Source organism: Macaca mulatta, chromosome 7 (assembly GCF_049350105.2).
Source record: "Macaca mulatta isolate MMU2019108-1 chromosome 7, T2T-MMU8v2.0, whole genome shotgun sequence".
NCBI lineage: Eukaryota > Metazoa > Chordata > Mammalia > Primates > Cercopithecidae > Macaca > Macaca mulatta.
In genome coordinates this window covers 45,833,369-45,855,381 of record NC_133412.1, presented here as the reverse complement: position 1 = coordinate 45,855,381, position 22,013 = coordinate 45,833,369, and the positions used below count along the sequence as shown (strand labels likewise).

The 22,013-nt window shown below is 42.3% G+C and overlaps 1 protein-coding gene and 1 long non-coding RNA gene across 3 annotated transcripts in view; one reads left to right on the top strand and one right to left on the bottom strand.

Moving 5' to 3' along the window:
* Positions 1-11,601, bottom strand: part of FEM1B (fem-1 homolog B) — a 17,821-nt gene extending 6,220 nt beyond the window's left edge. Inside the window, 1 exon segment of one of the 2 annotated variants that reach the window (NM_001266272.2) lies at positions 10,931-11,601. In NM_001266272.2, the coding sequence (NP_001253201.1) occupies positions 10,931-11,178 (248 nt within the window). In that variant the 5' untranslated portion in view covers positions 11,179-11,601. 2 annotated transcript variants of the gene reach the window in all.
* LOC114679433 (uncharacterized) lies at positions 11,389-22,013 on the top strand. Its single transcript, XR_003731284.2, has 3 exons — positions 11,389-11,534; positions 16,918-17,109; positions 21,839-22,013. It is a non-coding gene; the product is annotated as an uncharacterized LOC114679433 (long non-coding RNA).

Sequence of the window (22,013 nt, the reverse complement as noted above, 5' to 3'; positions counted from 1 at the left end):
CATCAGTTCTCATGAAAATAAAAACAGGTAATTTAAGGAAATCACTTTGCATAGTACTTGTACCTAATATAAAGCTCAATATATGCTAGCTATTACTGTTACTATATAACCCTAAAAAACAAAACTGAAAAATCAACAACTTTCTACTAGCAAAAGTAAATACATTTCAGAAGGCACAGGGGAAATGTATGGAGGTAGCTTCTTCATCACCAAGTTGATTCACTGGTTCCTAGAAGAACATGTTCCTCCTTCCCAGTAGCCTCCAGGCAGCAAGCAGTTTCTGACAATTAGGAAAGCCACCCCAACCCTACATTAAAGCCGCTTTAAGAAGAAAAAAATACTGCAGATTAAGTTTCCCCTAAGCTAATTGAGTACTATACGACAGCAATGAGAATGAAATAATTATTGCTCCCTACACAATATGAATAGATAACATAAACCTGATGCTGAGAAAAAGAAGTCAGATGAATACAGCACATATTATATTATTACATTTACATACTTATCTGCAGTGTTAGAAGTGAGGATACTGGTTACTTTTGGGGAGAGGAGTGAATGGGAGAAAGCACAAAGGGGACTCTAGTAAACAAATATGTTCACTTTGTGAAATTTTTATATATTATAATTAGTGCATTTTTCTCTAAGTTACATTATGCTCCAATTTAAAAGTTTTAAAAACATATATGTATATATGCGTGCATATAATGCTCGTCTGTGTGTGTTCCTCAATCAACCACTATAGGAAAAAACTAAAAGCAGGAAATAATTCACACTTTTGGAAAACCAAGCAGATATCTTCTGACATGACTGGACTTGTGGTTTCATATTTATCACTTACTTACTAAACATCTGATATGTGCTAGGTTCACTACTTAACGTACAAAATTAGACTATTGCTAGAGTCCAATCTTTCCCACCTTTCTACTGCCAATTTTTCCCCAACCTCAATTTCTCAATTTTTTACCACTAACCAAAACACCTGATAAGTAGATTTTTGCTGGAGATAGTCTACTGTGCTAGAAGCAGTAAGTATATTTGGAAGCGTTAACAAGAAAGGTTGATCAAAGGAACATTCACTAGGGCAATTAAATATACATACCAAAAACCTCACTAGTGAGCTTCTCACTATACAACTTTACAACACTGGTCAAATTATATCCCCCACGAAGTGGAAAAGAGAATAATGCTCCTGGTGCTATAGTTTGAATGTGTCCCCACCAAAATTCAGGTGTTGCCAAATGTGAACAGCATTAAGAGGTGATGTCTCGAAGAGGTGATTAGGTCATGAGGGCTCCTCCACTTGTGAATGAGATTAAGGACCATATACAAGAGGCGTTAGGCCTGGCGTGGTAGCTCACGCCTATTATCCCAGTACTTTGGGAGGCTGAAGTGGGCAGATCACTTGAGGTCAGGAGTTCAAGACCAGCCTGGCCAACATGGTGAAACCCCATCTCTACCAAAAATACAAAAATTTGCCGGGCATGGTGGCACATGTCTGTAATCCCAAATACTCAGGAGGCTGAGGCAGGAGAATCGCTTGAACCTGGGAGGCAGAAGCTGCAGTGAGCTGACATCGTGCCACTGCACTGTCTGGGCAACAGAGCAAAACTCCATCTCAAAAAAAAAAAAGAAAAAAAAAAAAAAAAGGGGTGTTAGCAACATTCCACTGGCTTGCCTTTTCACCTTCCACCATGTGAGGACACAGCATTCCTCCCCTCTGGAGGACACGGCCCTCACCAGACAACTGAACCTATCAGCACCTGGATCTTGAAGATTTCAGCCTCCAGAAATATGAGAAATAAATTTCTGTTCATAAATTACAGTGTCAGGTATTTTGTTATAACACCACAGAACAGACTAAGACATATAAATATCACGGTTTAACCCCAGTTAACATCAACACAAAAAACAATACCCTTTATCACTTCTACTGAAAATACTCATTTTATAATAATTTAAGCAATTACTTCTTCAGTTTCAAATAATGACACAAAATATTTGTAAACAAAAGCCTTCTCAGTAACAGTGTTACCTACAAAGAAGAGGCTAGGACTGGCTGGGAAGAGACTTGAAGGTACTGGAAATGTCCTATATTTCGATCTGGGTGGCAGCCACATGAACGGATATTTAGGGAAAAAACTCATCAAACTGCATACTTAAGATCTCTGTATTTTACTGTAGGTAAGATATACCTCAAAAAAGATCAGAAGGCTCCTAAAATTATTTTTTTTTAAATTTTTATTTTTTAAAATGCATTTGTTAATTGATTTTTTTAAACTAAAGAATGGATCAGGCTGGGTGCAGTGGCTCATGGCTGTAATCCCAGCACTTTGGGAGGCCAAAGCGGGTGGATCACCAGAGGACAGGAGTTCGAGACTAACCTGGCCAACATGGTGAAATCCCTTCTCTACTAATAATACAAAAATTAGCCAGGAGTGGTGGCACACACCTATAATCCCAGATACTCAGGAGGCTGAGGCAGGAGAATCACTTGAACCCAGGAGGCAGAGGTTGCAGTGAGCCGACATTGCGCCATTGCACTCCAGCCTGGGTGACAAGAACAAAACTCCATCTCAAAAAAAAAAAAGAATGAATCAAGAAAATAAGACACTACATCAGTGATGCCAACTATATGTTTTGCAAACCATTCAGTTTAATTAAAATTCACTTATTATGTTTTTATTGTCATGATTATGTAAAGTTCAATAAACATTTATTTACTGTCAAAAAAATATCACTTGCAACAGCATCAGAAAATACCAATAAATAGTAATAAATCTAATGAAAAATGTGCATGACTTCTACACTGAAAACTACAAAGCAGCACTCCTGAGATAAGTAAAGAAAATCTAAATAAATGGGAAAATATTCCATGTTCATGATCCAGAAGACTCTATAATGTTAAGATGTCAATTCTCCCCCAAAATGATCTATAGAGTCTATATAAACCAAATGAAAATCCCAGCAGGTTGTGTGGTATATGTATGTATGTATGTATGTGTGTGTGTGAGTCCAAGAGGTCGAGGCTACAATGAGTCATGATCAGGCCACTGCACTCTAGTCTGAGCAACAGTGCGAGACCCTCTCTCTAAAATGGGAAGGCGAGGAAGGAAAGGGAGGAAGGGAAAGAGAGAAAAGAAAAGAAAAGAAAAGAACGAACGAACAGACAGGCCAATTCTAGAAAGAATATGGAAATGTAAACAACCAAGATAATCTTCAAGAAAAATAAAGCTAGAGGACAAACTACAGTAATTAAAATTAAGTGCTGGCACGGGGACAGAATAATATTATCAATAGACCAAAAAAAAAAAACTCCAGAAATAGATTCACACATACAGAATCCCTTGATTTCTGACAAAGGCTCCAGGGAAATTCACATAGAAAACATGGTCGGCCGGGCGCGGTGGCTCAAGCCTGTAATCCCAGCACTTTGGGAGGCCGAGACGGGCGGATCACGAGGTCAGGAGATCGAGACCATGCTGGCTAACACGGTGAAACCCCGTCTCTACTAAAAAAATACAAAAAACTAGCCGGGCGAGGTGGCGGGCGCCTGTAGTCCCAGCTACTCGGGAGGCTGAGGCAGGAGAATGGCGTAAACCCAGGAGGCGGAGCTTGCAGTGAGCCGAGATCCAGCCACTGCACTCCAGCCTGGGCGACAGAGCGAGACTCCGTCTCAAAAAAAAAAAAAAAAAGAAAACATGGTCTTTTTGATAAATAGTTCTGGAGCAACAAGATCATCTATATGGAAAATAATTAACCTTGATTCCTACCTCACAGTACATACAAAAATTAGAGACACAGTATAGACCTATACTGTGAAAAGCAAAACAATAAAAGCTTCTCAAAAAAAAAAAAACAGACTATCTTAATGAATTTAGTGTTGATCACAATTTCTTGAACAGAATACCAAAAAAAAAAAAAATTAACTGTTAAAGAAAAAGGAAGTATTTTATTGGATTTCATTAAAACTAGAACTTCCATTAATCAAAAAACATTATAAAAAAAGTGATTAAGTGGCCAGGCACAGTGGCTCACAACTGTAATCCCAGCACTGTGGGGGGCTAAGAAGACGACTGTCTGAGCCAAGAGTTGAAGATCAGCCTGCGCAACACAGCAAGATCCTGTCTCTACTCAATTTAAGGAGAAAAAAAAAAAAAAAGACTGAACAAGTATACTTCACAAAAGATCTCCAAATGGCCAATATGCATATGAAAAGATGCTCAAGATAATTACTTAACACGGAAATGCAAATTAAAACCAGTTTACCAATATACACACCCAGCAGAATAGCTAAATTTAACAAGACTGACAGGGCAATAATAAGTGTTGAGCAAGATGTGGCAACTGACATTCTCATTGCTGGGGGAAACTGCAAGTAGGAATGTAATTTGGTTGTTGAACTTTGGGGAAACTATTTGGCAATATCTGTTAGTTAAACATACACCTACCTGATGACCCAGCAATTCCACTCCTTGATATATACCAGATAACTAAATGCAAATGTCTACCAAACAACATACACAAATGTTCACTGCAGTTTTATTCATAACAGTCAAACACTGGAAACAACCAAAATATTAATAGGAAATGGATAAACTGTAGTATATTTATGCAATGGAATATCACACATCATTAAAAAAAGAAACTACTGATACATGCAACTACATGGATGAATCTCAAAGACACTGTTTTAAGCGAAAAAAGTCAGACAAAAAGAGTACATACTGTATAATTCTGCTTATAGGAAGTTCAAGTACAGGCAAAACTAATCTGTGGTGACAGAAGTTGTATTAGTCCATTTTCATGCTGCTAATAAAGGCATACCCGAGACTGGGCAACTTACATAAGAAAAAGGGTTATTGGACTTACAGTTCCACATGGCTGGGGAGGCTTCACAATCATGGCAGAAGGCAAGGAGCAGCAAGTCACGTCTTACGTGGATGGCAGCAGGCAAAAAGAGCTTGTGCAGGGAATCTTCCCCTTATAACCATCAGATCTCATGAGACTTACTATCACGAGAACAGCACCGGAAAGACCTGCCCCCATGATTCAATTACCTCCCACCGGGTCCCTCCCACAGCATGTGGGAATTCAAGATAAGATTTGGGTGGGACATAGCCACACCCTATCAGACGTCAAAATAATCTTTACCTCTGGGAAGGAAAGGGAGGAAACTGGGAAGGGGCACAAGGGAAACTTTCAGAGTGATAAAATGTTCTACACATTGATCTAGAAGGTGACTGGATGGATGTAAACATACTAAAAATTCATCGTACAGTATTGTACACAAGATTCATGCACTTTACTAGATATACCTCCTCTAAAAAAAACAGATATAATTATAAACAAAAACAGGCACAAATGACTTCAAAGAAAAACAGTTTAAATGAATATAAGTAATTTATACCAAATACTTTCATTTCAAGTAATTTCAATTTCAAGTAATTTCAATTCAAGTAATTTATACCAAATAACTTTGGTAATTTATACCAAATACAGTGCCAAGCACTGTATTCACTGCTGAATATGCAAAATATCTCACTTAATCTTCACAATAATCCTATGAGGTAGGTACTATTATTATGCCCTATTATACTATTACATTATAGTTATAATATTAACTATTACGCAGATAAATAAAAAGTTTATATGAGGGCTGGGCGCAGTGGCTCACGCCTATAATCCCAACACTTTGGGAGGCCGAGGCAGGCGGATCACCTGAGGTCAGGAGTTCAAGACCAGCCTGACCAACATGGAGAAACCCCGTCTCTACTAAAAACACAAAATTAGCCAGGTGTGGTGGTGCATGTCTGTAATTCCAGCTACTCGGGAGGCTGAGGCAGGAGAATTGCTTGAACCCAGGAGGTGGAGGTTACGGGAAGCCAAGATTGCACCATTGCACTTTAGCCTGGGCAACAAGAGCGAAACTCCGTCTCAAGAAAAAAAAAAAAAAAGTTTACAAGATTAAAAATACAAAAGTACTTGGAATACCATAAAATGCATCAAAGGTAAGGAAACACAGTACACATCATTGTTCAAACATTTGTTTCAATTTAAAGAACATTTTCAAACTGATTGTTAATATAATCAAAAAATACAAAGTTAATACATAGTGACAATTACATAGTTACAATGTTTCCTTGCACTGGATTTGTTTTGTTGTTTTGAAACAGGGTCTTGCTCTGTTGCACAGGCTAAGTACAGTGGCACAATCACTGCTCATGGCAGTGCCATAGCACCACTGCTCACCGCTGCCTAGATCTCCCAGGCTCAAGGGATCCACCCACCTCAGCCTCCTGAGTAGCTGAGACTGCATACTACCTTTTTTGGGTTTTTTTGTTTTTTTTTTTTTGTTTTTTTTGGTAGAGTTGAGGTCTCACTATGTTGCCCAGGATGGTCTCAAATTCCTGAGCTCAAACGATCTCCCCACCTAGGCCTCCCAACATGCTGGGATTACAGGTGTGAGCCACTGCAACTGGCCTGGTTTTTAAGATATGTAATTATTAAAAGCCAGGGAACAGGAATCTAAACTACTTCAAACTCAAGAAATGTTAGATTAAAATAGGCAGTCACATTATCTTTAACCCTAGCAATAACCCTACAAGAAAAGCATTACCCTCATTTTAGAGATAAGAGACAAAAAGTGATTAAAATATTTTTCTGATCTCAAACTTCTCAGAATCTATGATGTAAGAGTCAAAATTAAATTACAAGTATTCACTTGGTTTTTATAACGGAAACTACTTGGTCAATTTAATATTTTTCCTGGATAGTCTAATTAATTTCCATTTTTTCCCTTGAGCTACAGTCATTTGACAGGAGCCTCAAAAAAGTTCAAATTACCTATTTCTATTGAGGCAATTAAAAATTTTAAAGATATTCTATGACAAAAGAATTCAATGCAGAATGTTTCACGAGACTGGTCCTTCAGAAACGTTAGCCTTGGTAAATTTAGAATTTCTACATCTAAATCAAAATACTACACAGATTAAAGAGAATTATAATACTAACATTTATGACATTCCTCCATCTATAAAATCTAGCTGAAATTATAAGGCTATACTGCCTCAAAACACCAAATACATTTAACAGAAATTAAAGATAAAATAAAATTAATGCAATATTTACTAAGTTCCTAAAGGAGAAGCACTATAAAGCAATTATCTTTCTAGGCCCAGTCCAAAATTACAATGCAAGTTCTCTATTATGTATTCATCTTCAAATCAAGAAACTATAATCTGATATTCACCTTTTAAAACAAATAGTATGCATCAGATGATGGAAACTTTTCACAATAAGAGATAACATTTCTGATCACAAGGCTGAGCTCATCTATTACCTGGTTCAATCTGAAATAGAAATGCCTGGTTCAAACATTTGAAAGGGAAATAAAAATTCATTAAATATAAATGATCCACACTTTATTTTAACCAAGGTCCTTAAAAATCATGTATTACATGAAATGTAATTCCTTGAAATATATATTGACAATGACTTTCTAAATGAAGTCAAATACTGGCATGCCCCTCATGCCTTTCCTCTACCTGAACATTTATCAGAAATATTAGTACTAGCACTGACTTTAAAGGTAACAACACCCAACAAAAAGCCTCAAAATTATCAGAGGTCCTATTCTCCCCATTCACATCAGCACACCCCTTCAAGGACAGGTGGTCTTCACAAACTCTGGGAGAGAGCAGCCAGACCCTCAGAACTCAGGCCAGCACAATGTTCCATGGTCACATGACACCTCCCCCTTGTTCTGTTCCATTTTTATAACATTCTTAACAAACAGCTTCCCACTATTCAACTAAGGGATCTTCTTTCATTCCCACTCATATGACTTTTCTTCTTGTCCACTCATCTATATCAACATGGTGTCCACATGTCAAGTCACAAGTAAAATAATCTCAAATGTTACTCCTAAAAATGTGAACAAGAACTCATATATTAATGGCTATTTATTCTAGGTGGGTGGTCCCTTTCCCCTCGAGGCTCTACCATGAATCCACTTTAGTTTCCTAAGGTATTATAGAAGTTTTTAGGTAAAACAGACTTTTTAAAACTTTCGCTAATATTTATTTTAACGTATGTCTCTCACGCACACACACACAACACACAGCAAACCCATAATTACACAGGATGAAGCTAAGAAGTAAAACATTCTAAAGACAACTATCAAAAAAAACCACACAATTTAAAGAAAATATATTTATTAAGTAAACAGCAGGATAGTTACTGAACAATCTGGCCAAAAATTGTGAAGATAGCACATGAATGACTAAAAATTAGAAACGCTAATCTACTTCAGCACACAGCTTCCCTACCTGGCCATGTGTCTCAAGTGCCAACGGTTGGGGTTGGGGAGGGGGGCAGTGCTGGCTATGTATTTTTCAATGGTCAGCCCCCAAGGGTCAAGTCAGCTTTCTATTGTTAATGTACTCAGGCTAACATTTTCACAATGTCTGAAACAAATGCAAAGTGAAATCATCACACTCTTTTTTGGTTCTAAAATGCTAAAATGACTGGGATAAACGGCAAAATAATCTCACAGAGGGTGTGAATGGGCAAAGAGGACCAGGAACCTCAATACCTCTTTTATTAATTAATTTGTAAGCTTCTCAAAAGTAGAAACCTTAGATTTCCTGTACCTTACATTTCCTCCAGAACATGACAGAGGCTAGGCCCATCATAAGCATTTAATAAAGACTAAACTATTTTTACATAGCAGCTAATTCATAACTGTAATAATCCATAAGCTAAACTAATATACGGAATCAAGGAGATGAAATCATAAATGATGGAAACATTTGAGATTGCAGTTTCACCAGTCTTACTCTTAGTACTTTATACAGGGATCATCTGGTCTCCAGCTCTCTCCAGTCTCCCACAATCTCTCTCTTAATTGCTCCAACTTGAATCCCTTCTTGCAACAGCACTGAAACACTAGTCACTGCAAGAGCATCAAGCTGTTGTCCCCCTTCTTCATGTTCCACTGCTATTCTTTAAAACACAGCTCGAACATCACCTCCTCTGTGAAGCCTTTCCAGATTCCCCCCCCAGATAAAACTGAGCACTTCCTTTCCCTGTTTTCCCTCAGTAGTCCAAATGATTTCTACAACCCTAAATGGCATGGCATCTGCAAATACTCATGTATTAATTTCTCTCCCCACACCCAGACTGTCATCCTCCACGACAGAAGAGTATGTTATTCATCTCTGCATATCCAATCCCTACCACAGAACGTAGCACATAGTAGGTGTTCAATAAATGTTTACTTACCAAACTCATTAATTTCTCTGGCCAGTACAGAACATTGGGCAAGATAAGCCACTACACAGGCTCAATGCTACATTTCTAGTCATTTCAGATTCTTTTAATTGCCACCTCAAAACATCTTTGATGACTGAAAAAATGGCAATAAGCAAAACCTTTCGAAATTCTTAACTCTTTTTTCTCCCCACTATTCTCCCTTATGCACACTGCCTCAGCAGCAGTATTCCCAAGCAGCTGTTATTACAGAAATTCATATCTCAATGACTGCACGTGCTTATACAGGTGAAATGGTACTGGAGGTTCAGAGGTCACTGTGCTTCACTCCTTCTCTAAGTGCGGGAATGCAAGGAGTTATAGAGAGGACATGGAAGCCAGTAAGGAAAAGCAAACATGAATCAGGTTGCCATCTTTGGTCAACATGAAAAAAAAAAACCATCTCCTTAATGTGTATAATGGTGATACCCGTAATATAAGTCATTACCCATGGGCTACCATTTCATTAAGATGTAATGCTATGAATATTTTCCACTCATCTAAAATAGAAAAAGCTTTCATTGTTTAAACCTAAAAAAGAATCAACCGAAACAGAACATTTCCCTAGTCATCTTAAAGAAGAAATGCTTTTTCAATCGAGTTTTAGCCAGGCAGTTTTTAATCACCAAAACTAAAGAAATATATTTTTATGCTCAGACCCTATTGACTTCAAAAGAAAAAAAAATGCTAAAATAGCTTATGTACTAGCACTAGTCAACCAAAACATATGAGCAAAATCATTATGCAGTTGTAATCTGTAAAACATGTTATAATTACATGTAATCTGTAAAACATGTTAAAGTAAGAGGATAATGTCAAACCTGACAATTCTGGTCAATTACCCAAAAATTCGTACAATTAAACTCCAAGGGCAAATCTTAGGCATAACAGTGTGCATTTTTAAACTTCCCACCTCGACTAACAGTAAATGATCAACCTTCTCCACAACATCACAGGGTAAGATGTAATTTAAGAATGGCATCATCTCCCACATCAGGTCCAATGCCATTTTTGTAGCCAATATATCTACACCGAGCAATGTGGAGGAATCGGAATCATGTCTTGAGATGTCTGGCTGCGTGACAATCCCTCACGAGGCTGCAGCTGCTGCTGGTTCTAGGTGCTTATTTTGACACTAACGCCCAGCAGCCCACTGAAGGTTTTACGGAACCACTCACTTGAAGCGGGTAAAAATGGATGCTCAAATAACTCTTTCGGAGTTCTTCAATGTTAACTGCTGACCTCCTTAATTTCTGATCAGTTACAACACCAGTTCCACTAAAAGTAAAACCTGGAAAGGCAGCCACCTCCTCCAAATGGCTTGTTAACAGACTATCTAGTAGAGAAGACGACTATCTATTAGATCTCAAGGCCGAGGGTGTGGTTATCTTCCCACAGAGGGAATAAGGGGTAGGGGGCTGATGAGGACGGGCAGCAAAACATGGAATGGAGTATTAGCCCTGGAAGATGAAGTGGGCATTAGTGGGGCAGGAGGAGGTACAAAAAGGGGAGAAGTGAGTACCTACACGAAGAGAGGGTAAGAGAGGGTGAGGGAGGGGAGGGCCCGTGAATTAACGAGTCCGCGCGCGTCGGAAAGGAGGCTGGCTTGGGATGTACCTACCCATCGAAGCGGACGGTGCCAGTCTGCTGAGTCTGCACCCGGTAATGTTCTAAGAGCAAGCGTACCACCTTTGCGTGTCCATTGCGGGCTGCGATGATGAGGGGCGTGGAGCGCTGCCCTCCCTGCTGGCTGACATAGCCAAGCAGATAGCGGATGTCGCTTTCAGACCGGTTGAGAAGCAAGGCGGCCAGAGTCAGCACCTTGCCCTCGCTGGCCGCCTTGTATACATAGCCAGCCAGGCCCTCCATGGCCGCCGCCAACTCCAACACCCGTTTGGTCGCCACCGCTGCTGCTGCTGTGCGCCCCCGGAGGCCGCGTTCGCCAGCGCTTCAAACCTGGGCCCTCACAGCCCATTCAACAGGGCGCCGTCGCCGCCGCCGCGCCCAGGCAGCAGTGCGGCCCGGGGAAGGCGGAGACGCGGAGGAGGCCGAGTGCCGCGAGGGGCACGTCCGCGACCCAGCCCTAGCAGGGAGGAAGGCGGTCAGGGCCGCCCGCCAGGACCCAGGCGCCGACCCTGGGCCGAGGGGATCTCCATGGCGGCCGCCGCCCCGGGCCTCAGGCCGGACCCCTCCTTCCTGCGGGATGCGACAGGCGCGTGCCCGAGGTACGGGTCGCCGGCCGGGTCCCGAGAGAACCTCGCGCGCCCCGGATGGCGAAAGATGGGCGCGTCTCCCCTGACCCGGCCCACCCGGCCTAAGGCCTAACACTGCCTCCGCCTGCGCTTTCCGCCCTTCGCCGTCCCTGGCTGGAGGAAACCTCAGGCTTTCGTCCCCCGAGCTCAGAAGTGCCAGGCGCTGCCAACGGCTTCGGAGATCCTAGCGTGGGGGCCCCCGGGGCGATGCGGAACGCTCCCGCAGGAGCGGCGCCGGAACTTGGGCGGGGAGGAAGGCGAGCTTTCGCAGACAGGGCCGGGAGGAGAGGGCGGGAGCGGGAGGGACGCTAAGTGGGGTGTCTCCGCCTAAGCCGACCGGCGGGCACACGCGGCCCCGGTGGAGAAAGGTTCTGCGCGCAGTTGGCCCATCCCCAGTTTGGGCCTGGATGTCCTCAGTGCCCTTGACTCCTGGAACCTCCTCCTGGCCCCTACACGGCCCTGAGGGTCTCCAGCCAGGGAGGGGGGCGGAGTGAGGGGGCTAAGCCGGTAGGCTAAGGAGACTACCCTATTTTACCATAGACGGTGCGGGTCCTCTTTCTGCCCCTGATGCGGGGTTAGGGAAGGGGTTGCGCGTACTCGGAGGGTCCCTTTCAGAAAAAGGGCGGCTTCTCTGAGTCCCCGAAATGTGGGAGGGCTTGAGAGCCACAGCACCAGGCTCTGAGAAGGGACTGGAAGTACGGCCTGACGTTCCCGGAGAAAGGGATTAAGTGTGACAGAAAGATGGGAGCGAAGGGGAGCTGCGCTTGCGGTGGAAGGAGCGAGGTATCCTGGAGAGGAAAGCGAGTCCCGCGTTCAGTCAGAGCAGGAATCGCATCCTGAGCCAGCAGAACCTCCGTTTTCTCGCAGACATCACAAGATTGTTGTTAGGATTTGAAACGATCATTTATCCAACGAATACTAGAGGTCGACTATGTGCCAGGCTCTGCTTAGCACTAGGGATTCAGTAATGGAACAAACAAGTCAACAAACGATAGACAAGATCAGTTGAACTGGTATCATTACCATTTGCTCTGAAGCAAATGAAATAGAATGATGGGGGCACTCATTTAGTTTGGGTGATCAGACAAGACCTCTATGACAATTGACAAGAACAGAGGGTATTTTAGGCAAAGGGGACAGCTAATATAAAAGCCCTGAGGAGGGAACAGTCTGGTGAGCTCAGGAACAGAAAGGTCAGTGTGGCTGCAGCAGAGTGGGCCACAGGAAGAATGATAGGAGATGAAGTCAGAGGATGCAACACACGTTAGGGCCTAATAACCCATAGCAAAGGGTTTAAGTCTACTCTGTGATAGGGACATATGAAGGGTTTTAAAGAGGGAAGTGACAAGATGCTATTTGTGTTTCTTAAAAAGATCACTCTGGCTGCTGCGTGGAGAATAAACTCTGGAAGGCAAGAGTAGATAGGGGGAGAGGCCTTGGATTAGGATGGTAGGAGTGGATGGTAGGTGATGAAGCTGCAGGGACAGTCTCAAAAAGCTCAATATGAAAGTGACTTCCTCCCTCTTCCTCCCTTCCCCAAAGGACAAAATTTACCATAGAGAAAGAACAAATGCATTTATGTGGCTCCAAGGGACAGGGCTCGGCTCAACAAGTTCACATACATTATTTTATTTGAACCCCACCATTCCATTTCCAGGAGGTAAAGGCCTCACCTCAGTTGCAGCTTTTGGTGGAGGTTTGGGTCACTTCTCAAATTCTCTCCATTCTACAGCTCAGCTTTACCCACTTATTGCAGATCCCTACAGAAACACTAGAGTTGTTTTTCTCCTTACCACAAACAAAAACAGCATTGGCAATAAGGGCTGAAGATAAGATTCTACTGGTAGCATCTCTGAAATAGCTGATAGGGAAGTGGGGGAAGCTGGCTGGTTTATTTGGGGACTTCAGGGTCATAAGAAAATCCAATGTTGGACAGGCAGACCCAGGCTTTTTGGTCTCTGGGAACTCGGCAATGACACATTCAGATGTGTGATGACTTCCTTTTCTGGCTCCGTACAGCAAGCATGCGCCTCATCTACCATCTGTCTCCTCTCTCCATGTCTGTGTCTCCGTCTCCCTACCACCCTCCCTCTCCCCTGCCAACACACTTTGATTACCTGGGCACAAGCTGACCTGGAAGAGTGCCTGGCTCTTTAGAAAAACCCTCTCCTCATAACCTTTCACCCTATTATGTTCCTGAATCATTCTACATTCTACTCCCAACCAACTTTTTGAAGAAGATGATGTAAAAGTTCAGACACAGGCCCCTTCTTCCAGTTTTGTTTTCTAAGGGAGACCTGATTCATCCAGACTCATTGCTGAATAAGAGACTTCCTTCTTCCTCTTGCCCTCGCTACCTCAATTTGGTGGTGTAACTGGATGGGTACTATAAGGGGTGACTACTCCAAGGGTCATGCTGGAGAGGGGCTCAGAATTTGCATTGTGTGGCCTCCCCCCCAAGATGGGAATACATCTTTGCTCCTGCAGCCCAAAGTCAGGAGGCTTGGGCTGCTGTTTTCTTCTGTGTTTATCAAAGTTCCTTAGTATAGGCTTCTGGGCTCTCTTGGTTTCTTAATAGCTATTGGCTGACTGGAGACTATTTAGTTGCCTGTTTACCTGGGCTTAGAGGGTGACGTTTCTGTGGTCAGGTTGTGCAAATCTGGAGAGAGGATATGTAAACAGGACAAGGCTGCTTTCCCAAAGGCCAGGACCCAGAAATAGTTCCTTGTGTTTCTGACCTATTTCCCCCTCCCTGGACAGAAAGCCACTGAGCAAATGTGCAATAGTAAAACATAACTACAAGTAGCTATATCCTGATGGAGATTGATTTGCTGATGACAACAAACTGTAGCCTTCCACCTGGAAACAAGGCAGGACTGACCTTTCCCCGCACTTTGCTTCCTAGGCATTATAGTGGCCTATGAGCAGAATTTGCCATGCCTTCCATGGACCGTTCTTTTTCCAAGTCAGGTGAACCCAGCCTGCAGCTCTGAGTCAATGGAGTTTCTCAGATAAAGTGCACCCAAAAATGTTATTTTTCAAGCACCAGTAAAGACACTTGTTTTAATCCTATACCCCTTTCACATACTATAGAGAAAGAGGGTGACTCTTAGTGTTGAATAGATCTAGGTGGGATTTCCACATCTATGGACAAGCTGTGGCTCTGGGCCAGTTTCTACATCTGTACAATGGAGTTAAATCCTTTCCTTGCAGGGCTGGTGTGACAGGAACATGCCAGCTTCTTCACCAAGCCTGGTCCTATGAAGGGGTGCCTCAGTACACACTGGTTTCTCTTTCCTCTTACTCCCCTCCTGCCCCCGTGATAGTCATCCTTCTATTTTGCCATTAACCTGCTCAAGAAAGGACTTTGTCCCCATCTGCGTTTTCTCTGCAAGAATGTGTCTGCCTCTAAGAATGGAGAGTAAACCCACAGTATACAAGGGACTGTGGAGGCTGATTCACAAGAGTTCAGAAATTCCGACAGAGCTGCACAAGGATGATGTCAGAAATAAAAGTGGTAACTCAGAAACCACTGACAAGTCTATCAGCCTGGTTTCACAGAACTGGCAGCCCACTGGCCTCTGCCTCCTCTGTCTCCTACTCTCCTTGTCTTTCCCTGAAAAGCAAATCTAATGATTGGCAAAAACAAAACCAAGGATGGAGGAGAGGGGCTGGCTAGTCTGTTATTTTGTGAAGCCATTCATCTCTGCCAGATTTAGGTTTACCAGGAAAGTAGGTTGAAATAGACGTGTGTCTGCTTTGTTCTAACCCTATTCTTCTCTGGATAGTGGTACCAATCGGTATTCTGGGCTTAGAATGACAGAAATGTCTGTGCCAGGCATCACAGTAAACATTTCACACAGATGAGCATGTTATATTTACACAAGCCTCTGAAGTACATACCATTATTATCATTCCCATTCTTCAGATGAAGAAACTAAGGCAGAGAGCTGTGGAGTAGCTTGTCTGTGGCCTCATAACTACAGGGTGGGAGAACACCAGGATTTGAACTCAGGCTGTCTGGCCACCCTGACCCCACCTGCTACCAACCTTCTGTGCCCTCTCAGTTCTCCCCACCCATCATGTTCTTTGCAGTCAGGACCCCAGCTTTAGGTGCCCAAAGCTTTCTGTGGTCCTGGTCACTTCACTTGGGCTAAGGAGCCAATTAACTAACTTACTGAGCCATCCCGTGCCAATGGGGAAGGGCTGGAGGAAACCCCACCCCCATCCCACACATACTCTGGACAGCCCTCACTCCTACCCCAGGAGCAAATGCCATCTCATCCTGGACATCTTCCTTGATTTTGTCCTGAAGTCTATACCACTTTATACCTCTCTTGGGACCTTTACCTCCTTCCAGTAATTACTTGTGTCTGTACAAGACTTCATAGTCTCCAAAGGCCTTTCCCATCCACCTAGTCCAGCTTCTTCCCAGGCCTTTTAACCTCCTTCTCTAACTGGGATGGCATTGAGCATGGTGGTTCAGCACCCGAGCTCTGGAATCCAGTCTGCAGCATCCTCGCTCCACCACTTGCTAGCTGTGTGCCGCTGGGCAAGGTACTTGCTCAACTTCTCAACATCTCAGTTTCCATATCTGTGAAACTGGGATAATAATAATGTCACCCTCATCTGGTCGGAGGGTTGAATGAGATGAACACACAAGCACACACAGCACCCAAACTCAGTAAGTGCTGGCTGTTGTTATCATCTCACTAAATCTTCTCCCAAAACTCCTGTGGGAATAAACCTCCCCATCACCCTCCCACACACACTCTGGTTCTTGTCATCAGTAAAAATGAGTCTGAACCAGATGACCTTTAAGCTTTCTTCCAGCTCCGTCAAGCTATGATTGTACCATGAATCACAGTTATTATGGACACATTTTAACTATGCCATAGCAATCTCCTGAAGGCCCAGCCCTTAACATAGGGCGTTGTATACAGTTGGCTGTCCTGCCAGGGTGATGTTAGCACCTAACAATAGTTCTTGCCTCATCCATGCATTGGGATGAACAAATGAGAAAATTCCTGTATAGCATTTAGTCCAGTGCCTGGCACTGAGTAAGCCCCTAATAAGTCATAGTTTCTATTATTATCCCATCTGATACCGATAAGATTCCCAAACATGGTCATTAAAAGCAAAGGAGCCACACTGGGTGTGGACTTATCCTAGTGCTGATCCTGTGAGACCTTGAGCAAGTTAATTCACCACCCCGTGCCTCAATTTCTTCCTCTGTAATATGGATGTGATTATGAGTAACTTCCTAATAAGGTTGTTGTGAGTTAATAGAAGGGCACTTAGAATTGTGCCTGGCGTCTGCTTTGTATATGTAAGTGCTTTTTGTCATCATTTACAGGTGTCAGTGGCACCAAGGGACATCCCCAAGCAGTAGTGGAGTTGGGATCCAAACCTAAGCTTGACTGATTCCAGAGCCTCGGTGCTAATATTAGGAGATGTTGCTGCCCTGTGCGATCCCCGTGCATTTCAGCAGGAGCCTCCGTGTCCACTCCTGTCAGTTGCCTTCCCTGGCAAAGGAGTTTTTATAATGGTGAGTTCAGGATGGGAGGGGAGTGAGTCAGCACCAGAGATACCTAAGGATGCCCTCAAATCATACCACAGGAGAAGCAGCCTTCTCCTCACCTGCGTCTGGTCAAATCACTTTAGCATTCCATCAGGACCTGGCCCAGAAGCCCAGAAACATGACAACACCCATGCCTGCCATCTAGCCTGGAAGCTGCAGCAAAACCCTCAGCACTCACGCTGATGTCATATTTGAGGCTAGTCCTAGCTCTTCCGTGGAGACAGGCCCTGGCCTTGAGGCCATTTCCCATTTCTGAGGCATGATTCACTCAGCAGACAAGACCAGACAGACTCGTTCATACCTACCAGAGGAAGGAGAGCTGGGTGGTGGATCCAGGGGGAGAAGAAAAACAAACAGGGGTTAGGGCTGGCAGGACTCTCACTACTGGGCTGCAGGGGCAGAGCGGGCAGGCAGAGCGCCCGACTTAGGAGCCATACCCAGCATGGCCACCCACTCAGCCATTTATCTTCCTTGTAGTCAAATGTATTGATTTAAACAGGAATCCATCTGTGCTTCTAAAGCCCCAGAAATGCACTTACATCTCACGTTTGTGTAGCACAATGATTTTCAAAGCAGTTTCCCACAAATAATTTTAATTTGGGTTACTTTTTAAATATTTGCTTCTCTTATTAACAAAGCAACACGTGCTTATGAGGAATGCTGGGACAATATTTCAAATGTCGATTTTAAATGTATGTAGAATTATACCACTAGCAACAAGATTTTCAGTAAATTTCCCACTAGTCTTTTTTCTAAGCCCATAGACATATATAGTTCATGAAACAAAATTGGAGCCATACCACACAAAGAGTTCTGTATCTTTTTTTCTTTTCATTTACCATAAAGTCATGGACATTTTTCAATGTTACCAAACATTCTGCTACAGCAATTTGTAATGGCTGCATTTATCAGAATAGATGTGTTATCATTTTGGTGGCCATGCCCTGATTGTTGGACTTGCAAGATGTTTACAAAAATATTACTATTAAAACAACAGTGCCACGAACACCTTTTTACTTGCATTTTTGTCTGTATATCTGATTATGGGCCAATAATAAATTTCTAGTAATGGAATTACTAGCTCACAGGAATTGAATCTTTCTGAATATATCTAGCCAAATTACTTTCCAGAAAATACATCCAGTTTACACTCCCCCGGCAATGTGTTCGAATGTTCTCGCTCTGTTTTGAGCTTGTGAGCCAGTGAGTTAGGTAACAAGATCTCATGTTACAGACGAAGAAAACTGGGCGCAAAGAGATTAAGTAACCAGCTCCAGTTTGTACAACTGAGACCCAAGCTCTGGCCTCCTGGAGTTGGTGTCAGGGGCCTTCCAGACAAGGAGAGCTCTGAAGAGGTTTCCTGAGTAATGGAGTTGGATAAAACTTTTTTTTTTTTTTTTTTTTTTGAGATGGAGTCTCACTCTGTCACCCAGGCTGGAGTGCAGTCATGACATCTTGGCTCACTGCAACCTCCGCCTCCCAGGTTCAAGTGATTCTCCTGCCTCAGCCTCCCAAGTAGCTGGGATTACAGACGTGTGCCCCTATGTCCAGCTAATTTTTATATTTTTAATAAGTAGAGACAGGCTTTCACTATGTTGGCCAGGCTGGTCTCAAACTCCTGACCTCAGGTGATCCACCTGCCTCAGCCTCCCAAAGTGCTGCGATAACAGGTGTGAGCCATCACGCCTGGCCTTCTTCTATTATTTATTAGAGACATTAGTCTGTAATTTCTCCTTTTTGTAATAACTTTGTTATATTTTGATATCAAAGTTATGCTGGCCTGAAAAGTGAGAAATTTTCCCTTTTTTCTCCTCTAGTATTTTCTTTGAGGGAAGGTTTCTACTTATGGATTAAAGTTTTTAAAATAGATGTAGGTATATGGACATTTTGTACTTTTTCTTTTTTTTTTTTTTTTTTTTTTGAGATGGAATCTCGCTCTGTTGCCCAGGCTGGAGTGCGGTGGCACTGGAGTGCGGTGTCTGTAGTACGGCTCACTACAAGCTCCGCCTCCCGGGTTTACGCCATTCTCCTGCCTCAGCCTCCCGAGTAGCTGGGACTACAGGCGCCCGCCACCTCGCCCGGCTAGTTTTTTTGTATTTTTTAGTAGAGACGGGGTTTCACCGTGTTAGCCAGGATGGTCTCGATCTCCTGACCTCGTGATCCACCCGCCTCGGCCTCCCCAAGTGCTGGGATTACAGGCTTGAGCCACCGGGCCCGGCCACATTTTGTACTTTTTCTTATGTTTGTTTTGGTAAATTGGGTTTCTCAAAGAATTGATTCACTTCCTTCAAATTTTCAAATTTATTAGCATACATTTTTTATAATATCTGTTTATCATTTTAATATCTGTAGCATCTGTTTTTATGGCCTGCTTTTTTCATTCCTGATACTGGTAATTCATATTGTCTCTTTGTTTTTCTTAATTAGTCTTACTACTATTTCTCAATTTGTATTTAATTATTTATTTATTTGGATACAGGGTCTCACTCTGTCACTCAAGCTTGAATACAGTGAAATGATCACAGCTCACTGCAGCCTTAGCCTTGGCTCAAGCGATCCTCCCACCTCAGCCTCCCATAGTGCTAGGAGTACACGCATGAGCCACTGTGCCTGGCCTATCAATTGTTTTAACCTTTTCAAAGAATGAATGTTTGGATTTATTTTCCATATTGCAAATTTTTTTCTATTTCACAGATTTTTGCTCTTTATTACTTCTTTGCTTTTTCTTTATTTGGTCCTAATTTGATTGCCCTTCTTTTAGATTCCTGATTTTCAATTCTTAGTTTTTTTGTTTTTTTTTTTCTTTTTTTGAGACAGAGTCTCGCTCTGTCACCCAGGCTGGAGTGCAGTGGCACAACCTTGACTCACTGCAACCTCTTCCTCACAGGTTCAAGCGATTCTCCTGCCTCAGCCTCTCAAGTAGCTGGGATTACGGTGTGCACCACCACACCCAGCTAATTTTTGCATTTTTAGTAAAGACAGGGTTTCACCATGCTGGCCAGGCTGGTCTCAAATTCCTAACCTCTAGTGATCCACCTGCCTCAGCCTCCCAAAGTGCTGTGATTACAGGCGTGAGCCACCTTGCCCAGCCAATTCTTAGTCTTTTTTTTTTTTTAGAGGTTAGGAATTTGAGACCAGCCTGGCCAGCATGGTGAAACCCTGTCTTTACTAAAAATACAAAAATTAGCTGGGCGTGGTGGTGCACACCGTAATCCCAGCTACTTGAGAGGCTGAGGCAGGAGAATCGCTTGAACCTGTGAGGAAGAGGTTGCAGTGAGCCAAGGTTGTGCCACTGCACTCCAGCCTGGGTGACAGAGCGAGACTCTGTCTCAAAAAAAGAAAAAAAACAAACAAAAAAACTAAGAATTGAAAATCAGGAATCTAAAAGAAGGCCATACATTTTCCTCTAATCACTGTCTGGCTGACATCCTAGAGTTTATAAAATAAAATTATATATGTTTATTACAAGAATCAAATTAAGAAATTATATCAGCTTCTCTAACATACTTATTTACACAGCAAATATAATATACCAAGATGATGCAAACCTTTCAAATATGTCAAGCTACAGTTTTCTTTGCTTTTTTTTCTTAGTTTAAAATATATTGTTGTTCTTCCACCTTATCTTTGTTTTCAGAAGTGGTTTTTCTCTTATCCTGCCTTTTAATTTTGTTAGGTTTGGTGATGCAGGAAATCAAAAAAGAATTTAGACAAGAACAAATGAAGTTATGATCTGAATATTTTTGAAGCAATAGATTTAAATTTGAGAAGTTTTAGTTGTAATGATCCTGCAAGTTTTGGTTTGTTGTGTTTTCATTATTATTCAGTTCAAAATATTTTCTAAATCTCATGTGATTTTTTTATTCATAAGTTATTTAGAAGTCCTACCAAATCTGAAAGCAGTTGGGGGTTGTATTATTAGCTACATATGACAGATGTTTGGCTTAATTCCACAGTCGAAGAACACAATCTGTAGGATTTCATTCCTTTGATATTTGTTAAGGTTTGATTATGTCTCAGCATGTGGTGTATCTGGGGGAAATGTTCAATGTGTACTTGAGAAGAATGTGCTTTCTGCACTTGTTTATAATATCTAAAACAAAAGAGTGATTATCTTCTAGGTTATATAAAAACTCATGCAAATCAATAAAAAAAAACGCCACAGGAAACCCTATAGAAAAAAAAATAGCATCGGAAAAGAACAAGTTATTCACAGAAGCAAAAGCCCAAAATAGAAGAGATACTCAAATTTATTAGTAATCAGAGGAATGCAATCACAAGATACCACTTTTATACATGGACGTCAGAATGGCAAAAATTAGATAGGCAAAACCAAATGTTAGTGTTTATCACAGAGAACTCACAAAGGTTTTTAGGAGGAAATGTACAAGGACCTTCATCTGAGTGGTGGGCTTTATCTGAGTGGTGGGAAAGTGAGGGCAACCTAGGTATTCATTATCACAAATGGAGAAGAACCTTATGATGGCTGCTCACTCTGGCAAGATTGGTTAGTGGCTCAATCTATCTCCTTTTCTTCCAAGACACACAAATAGACTACATTTTTCAGTCTTCATGGCAGTTAGGCACAGCCATTTGACTGAGGTCTAGTCAAAGAATATGAATGGAAATGATGTTGCTATTCCAGGCCCATGAAAACATCTCACACAAGATATTTATGCCTTTCACCTTCTGCCAGTGCAATGCAGGTGGATGTGACCATCTTGGAAGCCGTGTTAAAGAAGGCAGAGCCACAAGATAGATGCAGCCAGGTTCTCTAAATCACCACTGGGGAGAAACTTACACACCAATGAGGAATACCCATTTTTTGGATTTCAAGAGCAAGAAATAAACTTCGCTTGTGTTCAGCATTA